The 26,676-nt window shown below is 38.4% G+C and overlaps 3 protein-coding genes across 3 annotated transcripts; all 3 read left to right on the top strand.

The window, feature by feature from the left end:
* The first annotated feature begins 1,857 nt into the window (after positions 1-1,857).
* Positions 1,858-7,852, top strand: LOC112177402 (probable protein S-acyltransferase 14). Its single transcript, XM_024315696.2, has 7 exons — positions 1,858-2,504; positions 2,861-3,080; positions 3,199-3,290; positions 4,777-4,900; positions 4,991-5,076; positions 6,061-6,126; positions 7,255-7,852. The coding sequence occupies exons 1-7, from the start codon at positions 2,295-2,297 to the stop codon at positions 7,378-7,380; spliced, it is 924 nt and encodes a 307-aa protein (XP_024171464.1). The 5' UTR covers positions 1,858-2,294; the 3' UTR covers positions 7,381-7,852.
* Positions 7,853-10,266: 2,414 nt separating this feature from the next.
* Positions 10,267-11,646, top strand: LOC112167381. The gene is made up of 5 exons (XM_040513819.1): positions 10,267-10,458; positions 10,666-10,949; positions 11,071-11,121; positions 11,244-11,363; positions 11,477-11,646. The coding sequence occupies exons 1-5, from the start codon at positions 10,325-10,327 to the stop codon at positions 11,623-11,625; spliced, it is 738 nt and encodes a 245-aa protein (XP_040369753.1). The 5' UTR covers positions 10,267-10,324; the 3' UTR covers positions 11,626-11,646.
* A 3,411-nt stretch (positions 11,647-15,057) lies between these two features.
* LOC112182632 lies at positions 15,058-18,333 on the top strand. Its single transcript, XM_040506249.1, has 7 exons — positions 15,058-15,143; positions 15,624-16,009; positions 16,129-16,295; positions 16,368-16,448; positions 17,006-17,081; positions 17,171-17,260; positions 17,937-18,333. Exons 2-7 carry the CDS (start codon positions 15,643-15,645, stop codon positions 18,083-18,085), a joined length of 930 nt encoding a protein of 309 aa, XP_040362183.1. The 5' UTR covers positions 15,058-15,143; positions 15,624-15,642; the 3' UTR covers positions 18,086-18,333.
* Positions 18,334-26,676: the final 8,343 nt, after the last annotated feature.

Raw genomic sequence — 26,676 nt, 5'->3', positions numbered from 1 at the left:
ATGAACAATGAAAAAGATACATATATTTTTGTACAGATTTGCTCACTTAAGAGACAGTTTTAAGGGACTGTGAGAGACAAATGCATCTCAACCACATGTATTAAATATAAAAGCAGAAATTATAACAACTTAAAACTGTGCATTTATTTTCAGCCTTCAGATTCACTTGTCCCTCACAGTCTCTTAGATGAGCATGCCTTTATTTTTGTATGAATTATTCTTCTCAAAAAGTTGCCCGGTATAAAAGACAACACGGGGAAAAATCATGAAGTCGAATACTGTTGGGGCGGCCATTGGGGTTGGGTTGGCTATTTTTATTTCAGCCAATGGGCCTGGTAACAACATGAACTCCTTATTGTTGGACTATATGTCAGTTTTGGTGCATAATAGTGCTAATGCAGCGATTTATCCACCAAAATCACGTCATTATCATCGTTACTTCGTCTCACAAATAAGAATTCTTGTTTTCTTCATTAAAGCAAAAGTAAACCTATAACGAGTAACACCTGTAAGACAACTTTGATAACTTGGTACCGTATATCGTGGACTGTATTTGAAAATAACACGTTAAAACACATAATCACACTACATCAATACTTTAATGATATGGAATTTGACGACAAAGATAAAAAGTGCAACAAACGGGTTTTAGTTTCAGGTTGTAATGTAAAGGAGGTTTTTCAATGAAGTGATGATTTTTTTTAATTACATCAACAACTTGTTTTGCAATCTTCTACATACAAATGAGAGACTTATACCACTAAACCAAATTATATTGGGCCACTACGATTTCAGTAACAACATTTTTTTTTTTTAGAATTAAAATTTCTAATTAAATCTGACTATAAACTTACTTTACATATACATAGATTCTCATTTCATTTTATCCCTTTCTTCTTTTTTGTTGGTGAAATGGGGGCAAAATACATAGCAAACAAAATAAAAGAAGAAAGCTAGCTAGCCTATAGGGCGAATACAAATAGCACGTTGGCCAAGAAGTACCACTTAGATCATCTAACATAGAAGAGACAGTAACAGGCGGCAGTTCAGCAAAAATATGATACCCGAGGTCTAAAAAAAGACTGAATTTTGCAACGCAGTCAGCAAGCATATTCTTCTCTCTGTACATGTGTATAATCCTTGATTCATCAAAAGAATCTAAGAGGAGTTTACAGTTGCAAATAATAGCTTCAAGAGGATGGAAATTGCAGCCGGTATTATGGAACAACTTTATCAATCTGACTTGATGATACGATTTTTTAGGTAGACACCCTACATCTTAGCTTTGAGGATTTGATCAACGCCAATATTAGCTGTAAAACCATGCACCCAATCTCCATTACTGCATTTAATTATAGCCCCACAACCAATTCTTCCATTTTGACAAAATCTAGTGCCGTCAACGTTTAATTTGATCCAACCCTCATCAGGTTGCTCCATAGAAGGTGTTCAATACACCTGGGCAGTTTTTGAAGCATTTTGGTTGGCTTTGTGCTAATGCACATCTTATCCCTTTCTTTGCTAATTAGCTGGCATTATTTTCCAGTCTTAGAAAGAAACAATTGCACAAAATTTCCAAGAAAAGTTGCATTTCAATCAAATTAGAGGTAAACTGTTGGTCAAGTCCAAAAGTAAAGTTCTCCTCTCTCTCTTAGAGAACATAACAATATAGCAGTCCACATCTGATACTGATGCACAGAATATGATGGTCAGCATCCTACCTTCTAGATTTATGAATTTATGACCAAATGCACCTTCCTCAGGGCTAAACATAATCTCTTTACAAAACTAATCTCCTTAAAAAAATACAGAGGGTAGCTGTACCATTACTTGCATCTTGAAACTTTGCTTTAAATCATTAACTCTCCAACCCATCTCATAATTAAAAAAACAAATCTCATAATTAGAAAAAAAAAAAATAAAAAAACCAAAAAAAAATCAAAACTAGTGCTCATTTTCCTTCCTCAACCTCAGCTAAGGGAAAGAAAAGACCTCATCTTGTCTCTAACAGCTTGGATTCCAATTCCACACCCCACCTGGAATCCTCTATAAACGCTTGGAAATCCATAAATTTCGCTTCCAAAACATATAAAAAAGCAGACCAACCCAAAACACAGACTTGCTCTGTTTTCAAAACACTATTTCCCACTCTGTTTTCCCAGCTCTGGTTTGCTTGAACCTCCAGAAAACCCAGCCGAATCATAAACCCCAGATCACTCTAGACTTGTAGAAATCGATCCTGGTCAAAAAGCCAGGATCTTTCTTGATGAATTTTGGGTCTTTTGAGTGATATTATGCATAGATCTGGAGCTGCCATGGCTTGGAATGTGTTCAAGTTCTGCACAGCTCTGCGGGGTCTGGGCTCGGTTATGATCCTCTTGGTTCTTGGAGTTGTGGGTGTGACGTATTACACTGTCGTTTTGACTAATTATGGCCCGGCTTTGTATGCTGGTGGGCTTGATTCTCTCATTGCTATTGTCGTTTTGATCTTGTTCCATTCTTTGGTAAGACTACTTGGAAAAAAAACTTGTCAAGTTTTGATCTTTTGTAGTATTGGTATCTGGGTTTGATGGGTTTTGTTTGCTGAGATTTTGGGTTTTAGGATTTTGTTTTTCTAGATGGGAATTTTCCATTTTGAAAAGTTGAACTTGTGGGGATCTGTTGCAATGGTTTTTGCAGCAAATTCAGGTGTAGCTTCTGTTGTATTTGCTGTTCTTAAGAGTGAATCAAAGGATTTTTGGGGTGATGGATGATTTGTTTATTTGTTCTTAGCTCATAATGTGAAGAGATGGTGGATGATTAAGTGTATAGGAGAAACTATAGCTGAAAGTTGAAAGTTTGTTACAATTGTGCTGTGCAGTTGGTGATGCTACTATGGAGTTACTTTTCTGTTGTTTTGACGGATCCCGGTGGTGTGCCACCGAATTGGAGGCCTGCTGTTGATGAAGAAAGAGGGGAAGCTGACCCATTGAATGGTTCAGAATTTAGTGATTTGCAAACTGACCCATCAAATCAAAGAGTCCGGTATTGCCGGAAGTGCAACCAGTTGAAACCACCTCGTTGCCATCATTGCTCAGTTTGTGAGTCCCAATATGTGCATCCTAATGTCCTTGAGCAATATTCTGCCTTGCTTTTGTTTTTTCTGTTCATTTGGTTTATGAATCAGACCATAATGTTGAATGGATTTCTTTGTTTCAGGTGGGCGGTGTGTACTGAAAATGGATCACCATTGTGTATGGGTTGTTAATTGTGTTGGGGCCTTAAATTACAAATATTTTCTTCTTTTCTTGGTAAGTTTGTCTTGCTGTTTAGGCTGACTGTTAAGTACTTATTAGCTGATTTGTGTCAACTCCATTGTTAGGTTAGCTTATAATATGCATAACTACTTCATACCTATTTTTTAGCTGCATCTGATGGTGTCGGGTCACTTTCTGTACCATCTAAGTACAGAGGTTGCAATAGTTGGTAGCATAAGTGCTAGATATGCTTCCAATTTTATTCTTTGATTTACATAGAAGTTAACACATGATTATGGGGTAGTGTTGTATCATGCTGGTTCCAATAAAAAGGCCATGCTGACATCGGCCTATTTGTGACTTGTGAGCATTTGAAACAAAGTTATATTTGGTGTAGTTTTTGTTGTTTCCAAAGAGAACCTGAAAGATGTTAAGTCCTTACATTTAATCTTTTTCAGTAAACTTTGAGCTTAAAACACTTGTGTGGAACATGTCATGGCATGTAGTGGCCCAAGTGGCAACACAAAGGTGGACTATATCTCTGTCAATTACTGTACCTTAATGCGTTTTTGCCAATTTGGTAGTATCCATTCAATGGAATTCATCCATGTACTCTGGATGTGAACTAATGTGTTAACTTGTAGTAGATAACCCTTAGAATAGGTCATGTCACCTTGAAGATTCTATCCATCAAATGTTTATCCATAGCTTTGTTTTCATAAATTAAAATCACAGTCCTCGTGGACTCTATATGACACCATGTTTTCTGAGTTTGAGAGGTGAATTGTGTATAGTGAAATTCTTAGGCTTTTGTGAAGTGGCCAACATTTCTATATGAATTTGGCTTTTAATAGTCTGTTTCACATACACATGCAAACAAATTGCAGTGCTCACCTTATGTTTATGTTTCATGTAACTTATACAATATCAGCTTATGTTTTGATGTATGGAAATGCTAAAATACTTGATATACTGTAATTCTATAATTGCATAAAGTAGGAGCATTAAAGTATGTGTGGAGTCACCTATTGGTGCAAGTTATAGATCTGTAAGCTGGTTCAGTTAACTTTTAATCAAAAATTTTGTATTAGTGAAAATACATGAGTTTACGGTAATTCCAGGAAGTCACATTATAAATAATCAATAATAGTTGCTTCTTTGAAAGAAAAAAAGAAAAAGAGAAAAGAAAAAGGGTAATCCAAGAAACTGTTTATCCTGAATGCAGACACTGTTAGTTTCAATGAGTTCTTTGATTTCAGTCCTGGTCTGGTATATCAAAGTGATGTTCAACTATGATTCTATGATCTTATGGTGGTTCTATATCTTCTAGGGTTTCATACTGAAACCAAAACTAGATGAATTGGTATCGTTTCCTGTCAGAACTGGTAATGGAGAAATGCTTGAGCTTGGTCTACTTGGTTGTTTGATTTTATCATCTGTGTATACTATTGGTGGGTGATTTTTGTTTTTGTGATTGATGAATGCACATTAATGATGTTGTATATATTTAAACTGATTCCTTCGTTCTATCTCAATGCAGTTCTACACGTTCCTTGAGACAACTGTTGTAACTTTATGCTTGCTGCCACACTTCATTGCATTTTTTAGTGAAGGAGAAATACCTGGAACACCGGGGACCCTTGCAACTACTTTCCTTGCTTTCGGTAATCTAATTTCACCTGTTTCATTTCCTGTGCAGGAGGTTGCCTCTATTGTTTTTGTTGTGACTGATGACCTTGTTGCTTTATTTGCAGTTTTGAATCTTGCATTTGCATTAAGTGTACTGGGGTTTCTTATCATGCATATATCCTTGGTGGCTGCAAATACTACAACTATTGAGGTATTTTATTTTACTTCTATCATCAGCAATTTGTCTGTAGTTTTTGCATTCTACCTTTCAAGTGGGGAGTTCCCCTGGCGGTTTTCCTTGAGTTGCATCACATGTTTATCTAGGTCCTTACGCGTCTCCACTTTTTATCTTTATTTTTATTTTTCAATGGTTAGTTCACTAGTGATGTGCAAAATTTTTAGTATGCTTAAAGACATATACCAACATATACGTATTTTCACTAGTCCCATGGCATCTTTTGTCTGAAAATTTTGTACATTGCTCCAACCGAGGTAGGAAAGGAGTTGAAGCAAGTTAATACTTTTGATATGATGCAAAAGAGAAGACCGGTTCTTGCTTATCCCCTCACTGGTGCATTATGTGTAGAAAGAGGCAGGAATCTGCTGGTCGTGTCTTTCTGCAGGGCCCTACTGCCATGAGCCTAGGGATGAAAGTATTAAGGGAGGTGAATATCAGCTGGTTTAGTCCTAGGTGATGCTTCTCTCTCTCAAGCAAAAAGCATAAGATGTTTTGGGGCAGGAAGATGGCCAAGGTGTTTTATGGGGATGTTTGGTGCTTGCTGTTTTTTTGGATCATTGGCTATAAAGGAATCAAAGAATTTTAAGGACAAGGCTGGGGCTTTTGGTATAGAATTAAGTTTTTGAGCTCGCGCTTTGTTGTGTTTGAGCTGAGATTTCTCTTTCACAACTATTTTTAGGGAGTGGGAGGCAGCTGTTCACTAATTAGCCTAGTTTCTATGTTTTTCTTGTTCTAGGTGGTTGCTTGGTTTCAGCTTTTAATTCAAAGCTTATTTTCCTAGCTTGTTGAGAGTGAAGATTTCAGTTTCCCCAAGTTTCTCTTTTGCATGGTTGCTTTTCCACTGATTTGTATTCTAATCTTAGCAATGAAGTCTGGTATCTTTTCAAAAAAAAAAAAAAAGGAAAAAGAAAGTTGCGGTAGAATTAGGATGCTGACGGGGTTTTTGTTTCTGATCAGGCATATGAGAAGAAAACCACTCCGAAATGGCGCTATGACCTTGGTCGGAAAAAGAATTTTGAACAGGTTGGTGGCACTTGCAATATATCAATACATTTCTTATCTTTCCTTCAATGTATCCTTAAGTTAACCAATGTGTTCTGAGTAATTTCTAGTTAGCCCGTATTCACTATTCTAGTAATTAGTATTTACATCAAGAACAATGAAAGTTGTGATGCCTTATAATAGCTTAGGGAATTCGGGATCACCAAGGCCTGAATGTATTGAAATGAAAATAATTTGGCAATAGCAGAAAAACTCCCGAGCATGAGTACAATGTATGTGAAAAACATCTATTAGGCAGTCCTACAATAGACATCTATTTTATATTTGTTAGTGTGCCCTAAATTTCTGATTACATGAGCTTGTCAAAAAAAATATGCTAAGCTTTATGAATATGTCATGAAATGTGAGGTTTGGCACTGATGGCAAAAGCACTGCATTATTACATTGTTTTTGTACTAATTTTATTTTCATAAAAAAGGAATCATAAAGGTCTGCCTGAAGCAATTACTATTTCAATGGCTTAGTAAATTGTGGAAGTTTAAGGTGCAATAGTGGACAAATTAAATAATTTGTATTTGGCCACATGATTATTTGAGTCACTTTTATCTTAAGACTGCCATTTAACCTGATATACTTGTTTGATCAGAAAAAGGAAAAAAAAAAAAACTCAATGTGACGGTAATAGTAGTAGTATAACTATCATATGATACTCCTGAAATTTGGACAACGTGGGTTGACTTTCTGATTGGATACTTGACTTGACCTTGATCTTCAGACTACAGATCCTTATCACTTTGAAACAAAATACACGCTTTGACTTGGCTGCCTCTTTCCTTTTCATTCTGCTGGGGTTATGTTAAGTCTGGTGAATACAACCTTGTATCATTGTGCACAATTAATTTCTGAAAATCAGTACACCTCAAAGCAAATATGCATATGAATTGTCCACATAAAACTTATGTTGAGAATGAATGCATTTAGGTTGCTCTCATTATCGAAAAGAGCCATTTAATACTTGTTCTTCTTCATAGCTATCTTTGTTCTTACTCTGTTTTATGGGTCCGTGTGTGTACCACTTCAACAGTGTTGAATGTGTAATATCATATGGCATCACTCTTAAAAGCTGCTAATCTGGTATTTGCTCATCAGGTGTTTGGGACAGACAAGCTATACTGGTTCATCCCCGCTTATTCAGAAGAAGATTTGCGACGGATACCAGCGCTCCAGGGTCTCGAGTATCCATCTAAGCCTGAGTTTGACTCCCAAGACTTCTAAGCACCATATGTCTGCCGTCAGTGATACAAAAATTTACCTTGTAACTACAGATATGGAACCTCCAGAGAAAAAGTTCCCTTGCAGTCATAACTCATCAAACGGCTTGCAACTAACTTGGGCTCAGAGTTTTTCATTCCCACGGGCATCACCTTGTAAGCATGACAATTAGAGACACGGAGAGACACATTATCCAGAGACAGATCAAGTAGTGCAGTTTATGGGTTGCAATCTTGCAGAGTAGTGTGGGTTTGACTGGCTAAAATTCATTTTATGTCTTGGGAGAATTGGGAACTGTAAAAAAGGGAAATGAAACTCCTCCATCTGGAAATGTTCCATCTGATTTGTTGTACTATTCGTTGGAAATACAGAAAGCTATCTAGGTGGCCTGTCATTCAAGTGTAATGCATGTACTATATGTTATCCATAAAATATCTAATTAGAAAGCTATCAAGGGAAGCTCCATATTTCACTTGAAAAAATTGTACTGAGCTGTTATTTCACCATAGATGGATTCAGTTCTCATTTATTTTTGATACTTCTTCCAACATAGACACTCCCATGCCCGTTGCTGGCCATAAATCATGATTGCAGTTGATAAAAGAGTTTCCCTGTCATGCAACTAGAGAATGGTTTCTTTTGTGAAGAACCAAAAGAGATGCCCTTCTAAATTTTAGATACCAACTGAAGGACTTGAGCTTAGTCCAAGATGGATTACCTAGGTAGGAATGTAGGATTGGGTCATAAATTGCTTTGAGAACTGAACCGGCCTGCCATCTATATTTAGAATTGGGTCATAACTTGCAATTTGCATGGCCTTATTGTTGAAAGTTGAAATGGTTGATTATAAATTTATAATAAATGTTAGTCAGTCTGTTCAGTTTCAGGGCAGTATCTCCAATAAGCACTTTTTCTTCGTTGCGTTTCCCTCTCTGCAACTCAGTCCGAGTCCGACAACTATCTTCAACAACTTGGCTTCCCAGGTCCTCTCTCTCTCTCTCTCTCACACACACACACATTTATATATATGTGCTGCATGCATCTTGGGAACGGCTGAAATTCAAGGAGGGAATAGTGGCAGTTTTGTAATGAGGGACTATAGGAAAGGGAACTGGACAGTAACAAGGTCTTTCTCGCTTTCAATTCTTGCAGAATCTGTACTTAGAGTCTTAGAATCATGCCTAACTTCTTGTTACTGTAAAGTCCAATTTTTATTTTTTATTAATACATGCATGCATGAGTGAGTGAATAAAAAGGAGATGCAATTCTAGAGTGGTGCTTTATATGATAGATAATTATCTTTTTTCAAAGAAATCTCCTAGACAGTTGTTGTTGTTATATGAACATTCACGGTAACTGTTGTGGTTTTCCAGGGGTCTTGACAACCAAGGTCTAAAGGGCAAAAATTTCAAAATTGCGTAATCTACGGAGCATGTGAGTTCCTTTTTGAAGACTTCGCTTTGAATCATAAACTCAAAAAATGTTGAACATTTTTTGGCAAATGAGCTCATGATTTAATTCAGCATATGGCCTCATTGCATACTTACATGAAATTATACATTGGTACGATACCATGATTTGTTATTGCATTCTCCTTGTGCATTATAGAAATCTTAGCGGATATAGTATACATGAAACCATTCAATCTTCGCTTGGAACAATAGTTTGATAGTTTGGTTGTTCCTGCATTTTGCTGCATTTTATTTTGATGCAGCACATTGTAATTGTTTGTGTATTTTACACTGCACATACTAACACAATTATCTATCTAGGATACATATTGTACTTGGAACATTTGCAAGACTACCACGAAAGGTCTAGCATTCTCTTGGGAGAAAATTTTAAGTATCTTTTCTATTTCCTGTACAAAATTCTCTGTTTTTCTCTGTTTTGTTTTGTTTTGTTTTTGGTTTGGTCTGCTCTGTTTCTATATGCTGAAGAATTGTGGTTTCAGCCTTTTGGAGTTTATTGCTTTGCCTTTTTGTTTGTTGTTGTTGTTTTTTTTTCCTTTTGGTGGAGTTTCAAATGTTTTTTTTTTTTTTAGGTTCATTGCTTTGTAAAATGTTGTACGTTGTGGTATGATGATCAGATTTATGAAATGTCCATGAATCAATGATAAAAAAGCTGTGCTGCTTTTGTTTTGCTTCTGATTTGCTTCTATTCATGCTCTACTTTTAGTTTCTAGAAATTTTATTTTCTCTGTTTGATGTTCATTATAACTATTATGTTATTATTATTTTTTTTTGCAGAATGACTGTGAGTAGGGAAAAGCTAACTAAGTTGTCTCAATGGAACGTGGACCAAAGGGTCCTTGAGGCATTAAACGGGACGGGGTTTGATCATTTATATAGATTAGCACAAAATTTGGGTAGACGTCACCATGACAACTGCATGTTAGGTGCTCTTGTCAAGTATTATCATGTTGGCGACATGTGTTTTAAAGTCAACAATCAGAATTTATTTTTTGGTTTAGAAGATGTGCTTTATATCTCTGGGCTTCGGGTAGAAGGGAGACTAGTGATAAAGGGAGAGGAGGAGGTCAATGGAAACCTTTTAGTAGTAGGATTAGGAGGAGTGCCTGCGATCCACTTGAAGAACAATGCTGTTCGACTTGATTGGTTAAGAGACACGTTTGAGACTGTACCCGAAGTTGTAGATGATGATGCATTTGACCGTCATGTTAGAGCATTTTCCCTCTATGTTTTAGGCACTACCATTCTCAGTAATAAGGATCATAGGTTCGTGAATTTGTGTTACTTGAAGTGCTTGTCCGTGATAGGGGAAATTAAGGAGTATGCATGGGGAGTTGCAATGCTCTCCCACGTGCACCATTGTTTACGGCATCATTGCAACACGAGGACGAGTGCAATTGGCGGCCACTTATTCTTCCTCATGGTGTGGGTGTTGGAGCATATTCCTGCCTTTGCAAGGGAACTCTTCAAGCCCGATGACCCTGTTTATCCTAGCGAGTTCCCGCTATCTTGTAGTTGGGGATTATTGCTTCCCAATGTGCTTTCTAATAGGCACAAAGAGAAGAACTACAAGCAGCACCTGGATCATCTTTGGGAAGACGAAAATCAGGTACACTTTTTTTACCTTTAGCTTGTAATTTACTCAGCTTTCAAATTTTTTATTTTAATAATGTTTTTATTTTTAATATATGTATTTTGTAGGTTACTTGGCAGCCTTAGGCTTGGCGAGAACTTTCTCCCCTTAGCTTGTAATTTACTCAGCTTTCAAATTTTTTATTTTAATAATGTTTTTATTTTTAATATATGTATTTTGTAGGTTACTTGGCAGCCTTAGGCTTGGCGAGAACTTTCTCCCCGAAGAGATTAGGAGCCAGCGACGGATGGGGAGGTTTCGGGGCATTTTGATTCACCCGTTTCACAGGCAGCCCCTCATATTCCATCGTCCCGATCTTTGCCCAAGTAAACTTGGGTTTAGAGAGGCTGATGTGACCCATTGTCTCCCCATGCTTGAAGATCGCAAAAGATTCCGAAATTGGCAGCATCATGTAAGAGAGTGGGAGAAGTTGGAGGATTGCTTCGTGATGAACCCAGATGAGCAAGGTACGCCAAGTTTATTTTTTTTCATTATTTTCTTCCAAAATGTAATGGTTTGGCAATGAGGCAACTACTATTTGATCAGTGAAACCTGTCTAACATGTTGACATTTTTGAATTGGTATTAGATGGCGACCCCTCTGTGCAAGCGAACTCAGCTGAGCAAGCAGATGAGCAAGGTACGCTATTTTTTTTGTTCATTATTTTCTTCAAAATGTAACGGTTGGCAATACACAACTGATATTTGATGAATGAAAGTATGCAACCTGCCAAAAATGTTGACATTTTTGAATTGGTTTAGAGGGCGAGCCCTCGGTGCAAGGGAACCTGTGGGAAGGCAGAACCCAAAGGTTTTGTCAAAGGAAGAGAAGAAGGGTCAACGAACCAGTACTACAACAGCTTTATCGATCAGATGAGCAAGGTATGCCATTTTTTTCTCGTTATTTTCTTCCAAAATGTAACGGTGGGCTATCTGGTAACTGATATCTGATTAATGAAATCTGCTAACATGTTGATATTTTTAATTGGTATTAGCTGGGTCCTCAGAGCAAGCGAACTCGAGTGAAGGCAGAACCCAGTCTGTAGCTTGTACACCGCCAGCACTACCGCCGCCATCACAGACACCATCATCGGAGCCATCGTCATCTATCATAACTCGTATTTTTAACTATTTTTTTAAGTAATTTGAGTTAACATTTACCAAATTGGAGGGATTGGTTTTGTTATCAACATTGTATTGTTTCGTAGAACTTAAAATGTAGTTGGATTTGTTAATGACACCATGTGTGACAATACATACATACATTTGTGTGTGTACATGGATGATTAAATATAATTAATGTTTTGTCTCTTATCATCTTGGGTTATAGAAGAAAGGGAAGAGAACCTTCCAAACGGGGAGAGCTCTCGGGAGTATCCCAGCAATTTCTGTCCTTTGTACCTCACCACCAAAGAATAAGATGGATCTTATTTGTCCCTGAGGTTGTTAGTCAAACACCTTTAGCTACAATAATTGACCACAATTTCTTAGAGATACTCTAATTTTTGATGAAATGAGTCTCAATTTCTCTTTTGTCGGAGCGATGACCACAATTTCTTAGAGATAATCTAATTTTTGATGAAATGAGTCTCAATTTCTCTTTTGTCGGAGCGATGGTGTGTTTGGGCATGACCACGATAATTGGAGACGGATAGTTCATGTTCCTCCTCTGATTTCAGATCAAGACTTGGGTAATTGCTTGTGTCTACCCGATTTCATTTTAGTGGCTATCAAGGTCTGTACTCTGTACTCTTCCTTATGCTTTGGAATTATACAGTTTCATGTATGAGTACTTCTGATATGTTAAGTGATCATATAAATATATATGTATATGATTTGTATGTAATTAATGAAAAATCGAACTTTTTTTTTTTTTTATAAAAGAGGATCAAAGGGTTTCACTCATGCCCTCATGGTGACTCGAACCCATGACTTCATACATAGGTAGTGGGTGCTCTAATCACTGAGCTAACACCACTTTGTTGAAAAATCGAACGTTAAATGAATACCTTTTTGTTTTTTGAAAAAAAGAAAAAGAATACTTTTCTACGTATAGAAAGAAAGGTTATCATCACAAGGTAGTACTCAAACATTCATGGTACTATATAGTGTCCTTGATGTGAGGGGATTTAGCATAAGTGCTAAATTGATGTGCTTTATTAGGTTGAGTATCTGTCTCATTTAGCACTTTTATTCCGTTATTTAATATCAAATGAACATTACATTACCGTTTTCTTTCTTCTATAGGTGGATTAGTTGATAAAAAAAAAATTATTATTGAAAAAATATGATGTACAAAATTGAGGGCCATGCATAGTAAAAGGCGGTTTTTTTTTTTTTGGAATAGTAAAAGGTCTCGATTTGTCCTTTCTAATTACACAACAAATTCATATTTTTTCTTTTTCGAGAATTACAAAAAGGTATAAAATTTTGAATTGTAATTAATTGCAAAAGCAATAGGTTCCATGCAAATTGGTTATGCTTCGGTCTTACAAGTTAGGATAATGACCATTTACATAATTTTAGGATAAAAATTGCCCACTTACCCAAACACTCTAAGAGATTGCCAATTTACTAAAACACTCTAAGAGATCATTTCCCTAATACCCAATTAATTTATTTTGTTTATTCCTTTTTATTTATTTTTGGGACATTTTTGCCCTCCTTCTTTGTCACTTAGAGAGAGAAGTCATCGGAGACCTTGCCGGACTCCGGTGAACAGTAGCCGGCTGTGGACTCCGGTGATAGGGCTCGCCGACCGATGACCGGAATCTAGCGACTAGTCGCCGGAGTCCGAATACTGGACTGGTGACCGGATTCCGACGTATGAATTTATTGCCCCCTAATAATACTCAGTAACCATATTATTGGCCCCCAATAATCATATTATTGCCCCCAAATAACAAGTTTATTAGGGATCAATAATTAGTGAAAAATGAAGATCTTTGTAATTTTGCAAGTTTTAGTAGGTTTATCCAAATAAATAATCTTATTATTGGCCCCTAATAATCTTATTATTGTCCCATAATAATCTTATTATTGCCCAATAAATATTTTATTGTCCCCAATATACTCTTATTATTATCTTCCAATAATCGTTTTATTGCCCATCAATGATCTTATTATTGCCCAACCAAATCAGACATAAAAGTTTACAAGCAAAAACCCAACTTTTGTGTCAAGATAACAAAAAAGGAGAAAGCAAAAAGCACCAAAAACCCAACAATAGTAACAGGGACGAAATCCTCCAAGAAAGAAAAAGCCAGGAGCGTTTGCCTCAACGCCAAAAGCCGTTGGTCCTCTTAGTGACACAGAGACGTCACCATACTTTCCAACAAGAGCCTGAAAAGTGTCCAAATCACCCTATCACATGAACGCCTCTCTCTCTTCCGGACTCGGATTCTGACTCCACCCAATTTTACAACCAAGCGGGTTCTGCTGCAATCCAGCCACCCCAAACCATCGAACTGGTCTGGTTTGGCACGCCTCACCTGTTGGCCCTTTGGGTTTGTTTGCCTGTATTCGCGAACCTTCGATCTGGGACGAGGGGATCGGTGGGATGGTGAAGCAGATCGGGGCTGTTGGCGGGTGATGGTTCTTTTCTTGCTGGCTGGGGTTAGGATCGGTGTGTTGGTGTAGAGTGGCGTTGCGAGTTCGGAGGTGGATTGGAGTTGATGGGATAGTGGTGATGTTGCTTGGCTCAGCGCAATCTGGCCTGATCTGGGTTGGATCCAATCGAAAATTTTCAATCTGTGTCTGGGCTTTTGATTCAGGCATGGGGAAGGGAATGGTTGGAGAGGGTGACGTTTTTCCATTGCGCGGTGGGGATGGAACGAGGTTGACGGCGATCCGGAGAGGAGAGAAGGAAAGTCTATCATGAGAGAAGAAATCGGTGAGGAGAGAGAGAGAGAGAGAGAGAGAGATTTGAGTGTAATTTATTAATTAAAATGAGGGCAATACTGTCAATTGATGTTAGATTGGGTAAATGGGAGTAAAAAAGTCTTAGTGGAGTATGTGAACAATTTTTAGGCTAAAATTGTGTAAATGATCATCATCCCTACCCTAGAATTAATAGGTTTAAAGATGAGTTTGATTTGTGTTCAACGACTCAATCTTCTCCGGCTTCAAGTAGAAGGAGATTCGCCACTCATCCAAATGGTTCAGCGTCAATTTCAAATTCCATAGACAATTTCGACTCTCTTCCAAGATATTCTTCACCTAGCCAATCATTTTTAATCATGTTTTCCCTGAAGCCCAATATAGTAGCCGACTTCTTTGCGAGATTGAGTCAATCTTATTCGCAACATTGTATTTGGTTTACCAATTACCCACCTCCTGCAATTCCTTTGATTAATTTTGATGCTCTGATGTAGAAGATCTCTAGAGAATCTTCTCTAATGTATTTTTTTCCCCCTAAAAAACGAATAACAAAAAGGCATTTCTAAACTCAACTAAAAGTCTAAAAACCACCCAGAAAATCCTTTCAAAAAAAAAAAAAAAAACAATTTCCAGAAAATATAGGCAGAAGCATACGTGTCAGTCTCTCTCGCGCTCTCCCACAATATATAAGGCGCATCAGCAAAAGGACACAAAGCAGTTGGGCGCTTCTGGAGTTCTCTTTCATTGTCTCAAACCTTCGTTTCCATTCGTTCGTTCCATCAGGTCAGAAACTAACATTGCCTCTATATTTGCTCTCCTTCTTCCTCTGTTTTTTCAGCTTCCAAATCCAATTTGATTACCAAACTTAACTATCTGATTCAGGTATTTTCTGATGTACATGAAATTATGCCCCGCAACTTATCATGTTCAAATTCGCTTGCTGAAAGATTTCAGAGTATTTGACTTAAATAATGATAAATCATAGAGCAAGCAATAGTATTTTGCATCTGGAAAACGGGTTTTCTTGTTATGGTTTGATCAATGACTTAGACAATCGTTCATTAGATGTTATTTCATTTTTATTTGTTTTTGATTGTTTCTTGAGTTTCTTATTAATCTAAAATTATTAGTTGAATTTTTTCGAGGAGTTTCTAGTAGTTTCTGGGATTGGACCTTCCTTACTAGGATTTTCATGATATAGTCTAATGAGGTTGATAAACAAGAGAGTGATTAATCATTTTGCTGCCTTGTTTTTCCCCTTAGAGGGATAATCGCAACCAATATGCAAAGCGAAAGGCAAGGCAGACGCGGTTTCTCTCGCTCAGATGACCTGTTAAATAGTTTCCCGGGATTTGGATCTCGTAGAAGCATGTTGCCTAGCCTCTTCAGTGGAAGGGATCCATTTGATGATCCCTTCTTCAGTCGGCCGCTTGGAGACATGTTTGAGTCTAGCATGTTCCGTCCAAGTGCTGCTTCTAGTGATACACCAAAGAGTGGTAGAGATGGGGGAATCATAGTAGAAGAACTAGACTCTGATGATGACGGAGAGGAAGATGAGGTTACTGGAGATGGGAGAGATAAGAGGAAGCAACGAACTGTGTCAAGCGAAGAGCCATCTGTTGAGCATCCTGATGATGATGATATGGATGGTAATTGAATTTTTGTATCTAGTTTACTTAGGAAGCTGAAGTTGAGTTTCTATATTCTATGGTTCTAGCTTTTAAGTTGAGTTTCCATAAGACTGTTATGATTCCCATGTTTAATGTAGCAGAAGAGACAGGCAAGAACACGAGTAAAAGAGGTGATTTCAACAAGGTGCAAGGCACACAGCCCCAGGGTCATAGTGCCTCTGTTCAGAGTTGCAGAGTCACATATGGTGGTGTAGATGGAGCATATTACACTTCTACAAGAACCAGAAGGGCAGGCAATGATGGCGTAAGTAATAGTATGTGGGATTTGATATGTTATTTTTATTCTATTTGCTTTAACTTTGCAATTGTGAAGCAGGTGAAGATTGAGGAGACCAAAGAAGCAGATAGGACAACTGGTCGAGCAACACATAAGATATCTAGAGGAATTCATGATAAGGTACACCTTTTCTGCTCATTCAGCCTGGACAACAGATATAACCACGAACTGCATTTTTGGGTGCAAAAAATTTCGGTTAATAAACAATAGATAAAATATGTGTTTCCAGTAGGTGATTTGTGAAATACTCCGACAGCTAGTTTTGATGAATTCTTAAGTATCAAGTTTTAAGGATGTGCATGAATGCAGTACATTTCTCCACCAAGCAGTCCTCTGTGACATGGGTGTTCGCATATGCTTATTAGATTGAACCCATATGGATTTCTACCTTAATTAACTGTTGAAGGTTTTACCACAAATCTTGTTCAAGTCTGATTTGACAAGATTTTACTGTTTCCATAGCCATTCAGTTCATTCCATGTTGCAATCATAGTATTAAATACTTGTGGGCTTGTGGCCTTTCAACTGCCACCTTGATGATTTGTTAGTATTGTATAGATCAGTATGACACTTTCTCCTCATTCAATTCCATTACCACCTCTGGTGGGTAAGTATCGTGAAAATAGTAGCCAGAATATCTGGGTATGTCGTTACCAGTATTTATATTGCTTATATAGGGTCATTCTGTTACAAGGAAGCTTAACCCAGATGGAAAGGTGGATATGTTGCAAACTTTACACAATCTGAATGAAGGTCAGTTCCTGCAGCTTATCATGGCTAGTGAATAGGTTTTATGTTTCATATGGATGAACACTGAAATTGATATTACTATGCTTTTCCAGATGAGCTTGCTGGTTTTGAAGAAGCATGGAATGGTAATGTTAAGGTGGACTTACCTGGCTGGAAAGAATTTGACAACCTTGGTAATGCTAGTAAGCACTGCTTGGTTCTTATAATATAGGTTGTATGCATTTTAGTAGGCTCTCCTTAGAGTCCTAGGTAGCTTTGAAGTACTTGAGTAAATGTGTTTATGAATACTCTGGGTGTAGTGTGGGTGGGTTTTCCAGTCTCTCTGCTTTAGTTTCTAGAAAGAATCTAATATCTTAGATTCAGCCAATCAGGCAATCAGCAGAGTTAGAATGAAATATTGTCTTGTGTACATGGATATGCAAGACTGGAAGTCTGGAACTGAAAATATATAGTAGCTAGAGGTGCAAAACAGTAATAGAGATTGTTGTGGGTCTTAATAATTAGTGATAGTGGAGGACTAGATACATATTAAATTGGCAAGTTTCCTGCTTTATATCTTTTAAATTATTGTAACAGTTATATCTGATAATAGGACAGTGGTATGGCATTGCCGTTTCGGCAGGTATAATCCTTAATACTAATAATCTGTTTACCAATAAACATGAAAGAATATGGATACCTGTCAAACTTGTTAGTAACTACAATCAAGGTACCAACCGTTATCCAGTTCTTATTCAGTCTGTAGCCACTCTGTACAGGGCATGTCATATGGAATGTGATGTTTATATTTGTTTCTAGGCATTCTGATTTATTAAATTCTTGTCTATGTTTTAATTTGTGCGTGCCATGACATCATAGGTGAACGGAAGGGCAATGCACCTTGGAGTGCTGGGCTCCTTCAATCTTCAGAGCAACCACAAAGCTCCAGATGGATTAGACCAGGGAATGTAGCCGGGACTACTTCTGATGGGAGAACCAAGAAGGTTGTTAGAATCAATATAGAGTAAATAAAAGCAGACTATCTACGCAGGTCAGAAGATGGGAAGAGCATCTGTAGTTGGCTGATGCTGCTGTAGTGTTTTAAATTATGAAGAGTTGGACGTCTGTCTTCTTTGTATTGTAGTTTTGGAAGGGTATTTAGTGATTTTGGTCTTCCATTGTTCATCAGACGACAGTGTTTTATGAGAATGAATTGTTGTGAAAATTTTATTGTGGCTAATCATTCAAGTGAAAATGAGTTGCGTATATAAACAAGGATTAGGATTAGGATTTGCATTTGCGTAATTTTATTGCAATTTGCTAGATAATTCTGGTTTGGTAACTCTTAAATTATATTAGATTTAAAAAGGAGGGTTACACAAAAATGTTGTCAACAACAAATCAGGTTAAACAACAATAAAAATTAAGACCCTAAATATCTGAGTATTGAATAACCTTGATGAAACTTCTTACCAAGCCTAGTTTATCTATCAGTGGACAATATGCAACTAATTTTGGAGCTCATGTTTATCAAACATCTGACTATACACTTGTTTGAGCATATCTTTCCCAGATTTTTACAGGGAAGTTTACAATGTCTTAAATAAAGAGTTTGTCATTAACCCTCACCAATTCTGTAGTAGAGCGCCGAAGTCTGAAACAAATATATGACTTGTATTACTTTACTCCAATATCCTACTGCAATAGCGTAATGATGATTCTGTAAATAATTAATGTTGCTTCCAAAAAGATAATCCCAGTATGGTGTTGATATGCGCATATGCATTCTAATTGGATCAAAATCAGATCCCAGCAAGTTAGAATTGAGACGAAGTTGGTAGAATTCTAGCTATATATTGTATATAGCATTGGCCTGCAAAATGGATGAAAGACAACTGGAAGAGCATGATCAGTGAATATAGGCTTCAGTTAGGAGGTGGAAAAACTACTCATAATTTGCATGAGTTAGTCATGTGATGGTTGCATTTTACATATGATTCTGGAGCTATCATTACATACATTTGATTCGGTAAAAGAAAAATGCAAGGTGATCATTCCGATGTTAATTATTTGACATGACCAGCTAACTTAATGGCTCCTGTTTTTTATCCAACAGAAGAGATGACATGGTGCATTTGCATCAGGGTTGAGATTCTGCGTGAATCTTTGTTTCATACTATTTGAATCTTTCGATTATATGGATTCTGAGTTTCTCCTTCAGAAATGTAAAGGCACCCTTTCTCTGCCTTAATGGCTCCTGTTTTTATCCAGCAGAAAAGATGACATGGTGCATTTGCATCAGGGTTGAGATTCTGCGTGAATCTTTGTTTCATAGTATTTGAATCTTTCGATTATATGGAGTCTGAGTTTCTCCTTCAGAAATGTAAAGGCACCCTTTCTCTGCTAAAAGTTAAAATTTCAGTCGGGTGTTTGGTATTCACAAACCCAATTATAGTTCTAGTCTACCAAATTTTTTTTTTTTATTCAGATCATCTCATTGGCTTTCGATCTCTCTACCTTGGCTCTATTTCTTGTGTATTTCCCTGGAATTGACTTGAACCACATAGAAATTGATCCATGATTCATCAGCTGCTACATTACTTGAGATTAACGATTCATCTCCTAGTAGACTAAAGCATATAACTTGGTTAGAGTGTTGAACTAATAAATTTGCCGTGCAATTATGATCATATCTGGAAAAATAATGTGTCATGATCTAGATATATGTGGTGCAAAACGTACAGTAATAGAGAATGTTTCGGGTCTGAATAATTAGTGGAAGTGTGGGCCGGGACTCGATCGATAAATTGACAAGTTCCCTTTATAGCTTACATATATTCTTAGTTGTAAGGAGGATAAATGATAGTAGAACAGTGGTATGGCATTGGCGATTTGGTGTGTTATACTTGCTCCTTATGTTCTGTTTACTCAGAAACATGAAAGAATTTTGATACCTGTCATACCTGTTAGTATATACAAGCAATATGGCAATGGTTATCTGGTTCTTAATTTTAATTAGTCTCTGCATGACACATGATATGGGATGTCTTGGTTCAGAATGGTTTCTATGCCTTCTGAATTAACAAATGCTCGTCTCAGTTTTAAGCTGTGAATGCCACGATGACAACATAGGTGAACAGAAACGCAACCCATCTTGAAGAGCTGGGGTCCTTCCATCTTCAGAGCAAGCACAAAGCTCCAGAGGGATCAGACCAGACAATGTTATTGTCTGCAAGACTACTGCTGATGGGAGAACCAAAAAGGTTGTTAGAATCAATATAGAGTAAACAAAGGCAGAGTATGTAATTATGTAAATCTAAGCATTTGAAGAGTTGGACGTATATCTTCCTTGTATTGTTATTCTGGAGAGGTATAGTGATTATGGCTGCAATTTACATATAATTCAAAGCCATAGTCACAAATTTGGAATAAATAAAAAAATGCAAACCTGATATGGCTCCTAATTTGTTTTTTTTAGCAAGGGCCAGAATGACTGCCCTCAAATATTGACCATTAATGAAACTTCCAAATACATGGGGGACGTTCAGAATTACAATAAGCATCAAGAGATCATCCTGAAGTAATATCAGTAATCTCTACTAAAATTACGTATTCTAATATGCACAAATTAATAAAGAGTACTCTCCTTTTTTTTTTTATCCAACAGAGAAGAGATGATTAGGTTGCATTATTTGCTTCATGGCCGAGCTAGATTTTGTGTGAATCCTTTGTCTTATAAATTGAGATTTTCACCATTTATTCTAATTCTAGGGACTTTTTTCCCCCTTACACAACCCACTTATTTTTGTTCCCACTTACCCATAAAGACTCTAATAAGGTCTTCCCTAATACCCAATTAAGATTTTTTAAAGATTATTTTGCCCTTACACCTTTGTTACATAGAGGGAGAGAGAGAAGTCATAGAAGACTTCGCCTGAGTTCGGTCACCGATCGCCAGATTTCGTTATCGGCAACAGCTTGAAAACCTAGTTGGAGGTCCCCAAAGAGGTCATCGGAGATCTCATAGCTGGTCACTGGAGAGGTTTATTGCCCCCCAATAAGACCTTTATTGAGGGGCAATAAAAGTTTATGACACCTCGTCGGAGGTCCCCAAAGAGGTCGTCGGAGATCTCATAGAGGGGCAGAGAGGTTTATTGCCTCTACCAATAAGCCTTTATTGCCCCCCAATAAACATTTCGATCGCCGGAATGAGAACTAATCTCTCTAAAATTAGACAAATAAAACTTTGATTAAGAAAAAAAACGAGGAGATTATATTAATTCAAAACATTTATTGCCCCCCAATAGATATTTATTACCCCATAAATATAGATATTAATGGATATTAATACTCGATTTCTTTTTTGTCCTATATAACAAATACGGATATTAATCAAACTTGCAATATTTGACGCAAAAAAAATTTTGATTTGGGCACCCACATCTTTTTCTTCTTCTTCCTTCTTTATCTGCATTCAAACAGTAACCACAATCACTCATAAACTTTCTTCCTATCAAGGAGGTGGTGAGAGTAGCTACTTACTTGTCTGAGGGGAAGAGAATGGGTCCAAAGGTGTCCCTTTCCTCGCGAAACGACGTCGAATAGTTCCTCCAGCAAGTAGTTGCATAACGGAACGCCGTTAACTGCGTTGATCCGGCAGTTACTTGTCTTGAAATGACATACATCTACATAGGTAGAGGTTGAGCTGAAAGACAAAGTTGTATCTGCACCAGCTTCAAGATAATCAAGATCTCCAGAGAGGATCTTTGAGATCAGCACCGTGCCACTCAAGCTCAGTCGCTAGACCACCGTCGACGACTGCCACGCAGCCGGCTTGCCGGAGAAACTCCCTCATTGATGATGACAACTCAGTTTCAACGCTGATCGGGGGTGAATCACTCGATGATTTTCTTGGCGTCTTTGCGATCGAGCTTGGGGGTGGAGGGGTTGGTGTCCAAAACGACGTTGTTCTCCTAGAGGTGGCACCGAGGTCCCGTCGCATGGAGGAAGCCGGCGATGGCTGTGCCGGCGATGATGGAGTTCTAGGGGTCAGCGCCTTCCAAAGAGGAGAGAGAGAAACTGGAGGTGGAGACTGGAGAGAGAGAGAGAGAGAGAGAGAGAGAGAGAGAGAGAGAGAGAGAGAGAGAGAGAGAGAGAGAGAGATGAGAGAGTGACATAAAATGTAGTTTATTAATTAGGTTGAGGGCAGAATAGTCATTTCTCTTTAAACTAGGTTTAGTGGAAATAAAAACTGTTGTTGGGTAAATAGGATAATTTTGGCTCATTTTGGTGTTTTGAATAAAGAATCCTTATAAATTTGAATCTTAATTTGCTAAAAGTTAAAACTTTATTTAAATGTAGATGGACGGGGAAAACAAAAAAGAGAAAAACTTGTGAGGAAAAAATCCTCCACTTTTATCGTTTTAGGACTTTAGGTCAAGGACCTTTAACATTATAATATACTCAAGAGTCATTCTTCTCTTCTTCTTCTTCTCATCTCAAAAAAAAAAAAAAAAAGAGTCATTCTTCTCAGCATGTAATACATGCCAAATAATCTATAGTACTTTGCTGCTCTTCACGCCACTTTGGCAAAATTAGAAAATGAACTGATTCTAGACTTTTGCAATGAGATCATGGTCAGTGAAAAGACCATGAGATCGATCTCATGTTGTACAACAACAAATTTGGAATATTATAAGGTTGTAACAGTCAGTCACTTATGATGTGTTAATAGCCTTATCTACGATGTTTGTTTTATAAATAATTAATAGACTACAGCTTACCAATAAAAGTTTTACATATTTAATCTTTAAACAATCATATGTTCGTGTGTAGATCAAGCTAAAATTAATGATGTTTATTATTGCATAATAGAGCAAGTTGGTCGAGTACACATACAGATGCCAGAGCTATGTGCTACACATTTATTTTCTTAATGATCAAATTTGTGTAGCATCATCATTTAATGGCTACAGCAACAAAGCAACTGGCCCCGGACACGAACGCATTTTCCATGCTTGAAATGCTGCCCAACGCAGTATTGTAGATTTGTAGACATTGGAGATTCCCATTCGTCGGCTTGCAGACTGAATTGCGAAAGGCTACATAAAATTGGACAACTCGTAGATTCACTATTAGGTGAACTTGTTCAACGCATTTATGATTAATGAATTTTCATGCTATAATTTTAAAATGCAAAACGTCTACGAAAACTAAATTGAATAGAATATCATTCTACAATTATATCAAATAGATGGATCGGTGATGAACCGTCATATATTATTACCCATTGAAGATTTAAAAAAATGGTGTGACTATTGACACCTATCAGTTTTCTCAATTTACCCGACAATCCATATTTTCTCCATAAAAATCCAATTTTGCCCAAGATTTATTCAAAATTAAATAACAAACTTCAAATCAATAAGATTCGGGAAGAGAGAGAGAGAAGAATGATTGCAACATATTCGAAGATCCATCTTTCTAATCTAATCCATCAGAGAGTATTCAGTGCATTAACATGCACTTGCATCAACAGAAATGGAGGGTTGGATGTTGGTGACAAAAAATTCCTTAGAGGAGTTTGACTCACCAATGAATGCGGACTGGAGCAGGAGCTGACCGGGAACAATCGAGAAGCTTCCCTCGAGCGTTGACTCGAAGTTTGACCGTCGGCTCGAGAAGGAGGGGGGTACCTGCAGAAAACTCTCCGATGCCTAAGTCAGTACATTTCTTAGCAGTGGAGTAGAGAGAATTGGAATTCGATGGATTACCTCGATGTTGAGCCGTCTATTTATAGGTGCATTTCGGCGTGGGCTGCAAGTAAACTTGCACAGCAAGTTTGCAGTGACTTGAGCGGCAAGCCACCATTAAGGCCGTATTCATACCTGCAATAACCACCACTTATTGGCGGCCATGATTGCCACACTGAATGTCACATTAATTGTCGCATTTATGGCTATAATAATAATTGCATTTACTGTCGTCATTACTTCCCTTTAATTGCCTTGATTGCATGGTCAAATTAATTGACCATCCCCACGATGCCCCCAAATTTTCTCCTTGGGAATTCATCCCAAGAGAAAATTTCCAAAGCTCAAATTTCTCTATGGGCTCCACATCTTTATATTTCTCTTTGGGCACCCCTCTTTCATCTAAGCCTTCCTCGTGTTGAAAATGTAGATGCCCGTATAAGAAGATCCTCGTTCCTTGTTTAGAGTCGGCATCTCATCACGTCAACAACGCCGACGCCGACGTGCCGAAATCAGGACTCAAATCTACCTTTGTCTTGCAACCATTCTAGTGTCGGGTCTTCGCGTCGCGGACTCGTTTGCTTGCGGCGTCTCCGGTGCCTCGTCCACAGCACCAAAGCCCAGTTTCTAGTCTCACCTGCGCTCGGTGCCCCCGCTGAGCTGCCTTGTTCCTAAGCCGTGCCCCCAGCGCAGCTCAAACCAGACTCCGAGCCTGAGGTACCTTGCTGAGAAACTCTTCCTCTTTTCCCTTCTTAGTCACCTAACATTCTGTGATGTCGGCCTTGACGTCATGACATCTCCTTCACACTGACCACGACGTAGACGTCGGCATAGGCGTCGATGATGTCTTCTTTAATATCTGCGGTGTCAACCTCGATGGTGGTGACTTTTCCTCAATAACCTCAACACCAACCTCGACGTCGATGACGTCTTTGTCAATAACTACGATGCCAGCCTCGACGTCGATGATGTCGCTCTCTATAACCTCGGTGCTAACCTCCATGTCGGTGTCAATTTTCGACGTCAGCACCAACCTCGACGTCGGTGACATTTTTCTGAACAACCTTGACGTCGGTGACTTCTTTCTCAATAACCTCTGCACTAACCTCGACGTCGGCGTCAACCTCGACGAGGATGACGTCTTTCGCAATAACCTCAGTGTCGACCTCAACGTTGGCGTCTTGTCGTCGGCCCTTGGCATCAACCTCGATGTTGGTGTCTCTTAGTCAGCGTAGGCGTTTTTCTCAATAACCTCACTTCAGCACCGACCTCGACCTCTATGTCGGTATCGACCTTAACGTCGGCGCTAACCTCGACGTCAGTGACATCTTTCACAATAACCTCAGTGTCGACCTCGACATTGGCCCTTGGTGTCAACCTTGAAGTCGGCGTAGGCATTTGTCTCAATAACCTCACCTCAGCTCTGACCTCGACCTCGGTGTCAACCTCGACGAGGGTGTCTCGACGTCGGTGTCAACCTCGACTATGCCGACCTCGAAGAGGGTGCCAATCTCTATGTTGTCGACGTAGGCGTCCTCACAATAACCTCAGCATCAACCCCGACGTCAGCGTAGGCGTTTTTCTCAATAACCTCACCTCAGCTCCGACTTCAACGTTAGTGTCAACCTCAAAGGTGCCAACCTCAACGAAGGTGCCAATCTTGAGGTCGTTGATGTAGGCGCCCGCTCAATAACCTGAGTATTGACCTCGACGTCAGCCTAGATGATGATGACGATGGCCGCAATGACCATCACATGAATTTCCATGGCTTGGATGTGCATTCCATTCCCATATTTTCCCCATTGTTTTTCTTGTCTGTGCTCTCAAATGTTCAGAAAGAAAAACGTACAAAGGTAGAATATTTGAGGCACGGAGCCTTTCAAACAAAAATGATACATTAGAGGATTTGAAACCAAACCGTATTGGAGGGTCTGCCCTCCACCACTTTGCGCACTGCTTCTTAACATCTTCCAGGGATGGGATTGCCCCTATTCCCCATGGGGTCGAATGCAGTACCAATTGCATAACCTCTACATCCTGCAAGTTTAAAATCCATCACGCCATCCCACCCCCGCTTGCAGCGAGGGTGAGGCACGCCATCCTACCCGAAGCATTAAGGTAACAGTCCTACTTGAGGAACCAGCTCCTATAAATTAAATGTTACTATCCTACTTGAGGAACCAGTTTCGAACTATTAAGGCAACTATCCTACTCGAGGAACCAGCTCCTATGAATCAAACATAATTGTCCTACTCGAGGAACCAGTTTCAAACCATTAAGGCAACTGTCCTACTCAAGGAACCAGCTCCTGCGAATCAAATCAACTGTCCTACTCGAGGAACCAATTCCGAACCATTTAGGCAACTGTCCTGCTCTAAGAACCAGCTCCTATGAATCAAAACAATTGACCTACTCAAGGAACCAATATCTACAAATTGAATTAAACTGTCCTACTCGAGGAACCAGTCATACATATTAATAGGACTGTCCTACTCAAGAAACTAGTCTCAGTGATATTATGCACGCGAGAAATACAAAATACATAATTTCAATAGTCTCTCGAATGAGATATCAACATGCGTAAAAATCACTTAAACTCTTTTATTTTTCTTACCTGAGTTTTATGAGTTGTGCCATCTTTTTATCAAAATGAAGTCACCATATTATTGTACCTTCTCCATTACTCGAGATGAATTTCGGCATGTGGACTTTTCCATGAACCCTCTGATTGCCTTAATTTATATCATTTTATACTAAAGGAGTTTACCAGCCTTCATTGCTGTAACGATTGTTGGTCGCACTCCCTAACACTTATATATTCTGTGTCCCCTTGTCTCATGGAGCGGCCAATATCGACTTCTCTCATC

This window comes from Rosa chinensis, chromosome 1, assembly GCF_002994745.2.
Source record: "Rosa chinensis cultivar Old Blush chromosome 1, RchiOBHm-V2, whole genome shotgun sequence".
Lineage (NCBI taxonomy): Eukaryota > Viridiplantae > Streptophyta > Magnoliopsida > Rosales > Rosaceae > Rosa > Rosa chinensis.
The sequence above is the reverse complement of the archived record's forward strand: the minus strand, read 5'-3'. Positions and strand labels throughout refer to the sequence as shown.

Excerpts from the sequence above, each read along its gene's own strand:
- LOC112182632 (XM_040506249.1), top strand. The coding sequence starts at position 15,643 with ATGCAAAGCGAAAGGCAAGGCAGACGCGGTTTCTCTCGCTCAGATGAC. Across the intron at positions 16,296-16,367 it reads GAAGGGCAGGCAATGATGGC|GTGAAGATTGAGGAGACCAA; the intron begins GTAAGTAATAGT and ends ATTGTGAAGCAG. Across the intron at positions 17,082-17,170 it reads TTTACACAATCTGAATGAAG|ATGAGCTTGCTGGTTTTGAA; the intron begins GTCAGTTCCTGC and ends ATGCTTTTCCAG.
- LOC112167381 (XM_040513819.1), top strand. The coding sequence starts at position 10,325 with ATGACCCTGTTTATCCTAGCGAGTTCCCGCTATCTTGTAGTTGGGGAT. Across the intron at positions 10,459-10,665 it reads TTTGGGAAGACGAAAATCAG|GTTACTTGGCAGCCTTAGGC; the intron begins GTACACTTTTTT and ends TGTATTTTGTAG. Across the intron at positions 11,122-11,243 it reads TGAGCAAGCAGATGAGCAAG|AGGGCGAGCCCTCGGTGCAA; the intron begins GTACGCTATTTT and ends GAATTGGTTTAG.
- LOC112177402 (XM_024315696.2), top strand. The coding sequence starts at position 2,295 with ATGCATAGATCTGGAGCTGCCATGGCTTGGAATGTGTTCAAGTTCTGC. Across the intron at positions 3,291-4,776 it reads AATATTTTCTTCTTTTCTTG|TTCTACACGTTCCTTGAGAC; the intron begins GTAAGTTTGTCT and ends ATCTCAATGCAG. Across the intron at positions 5,077-6,060 it reads CAAATACTACAACTATTGAG|GCATATGAGAAGAAAACCAC; the intron begins GTATTTTATTTT and ends GTTTCTGATCAG.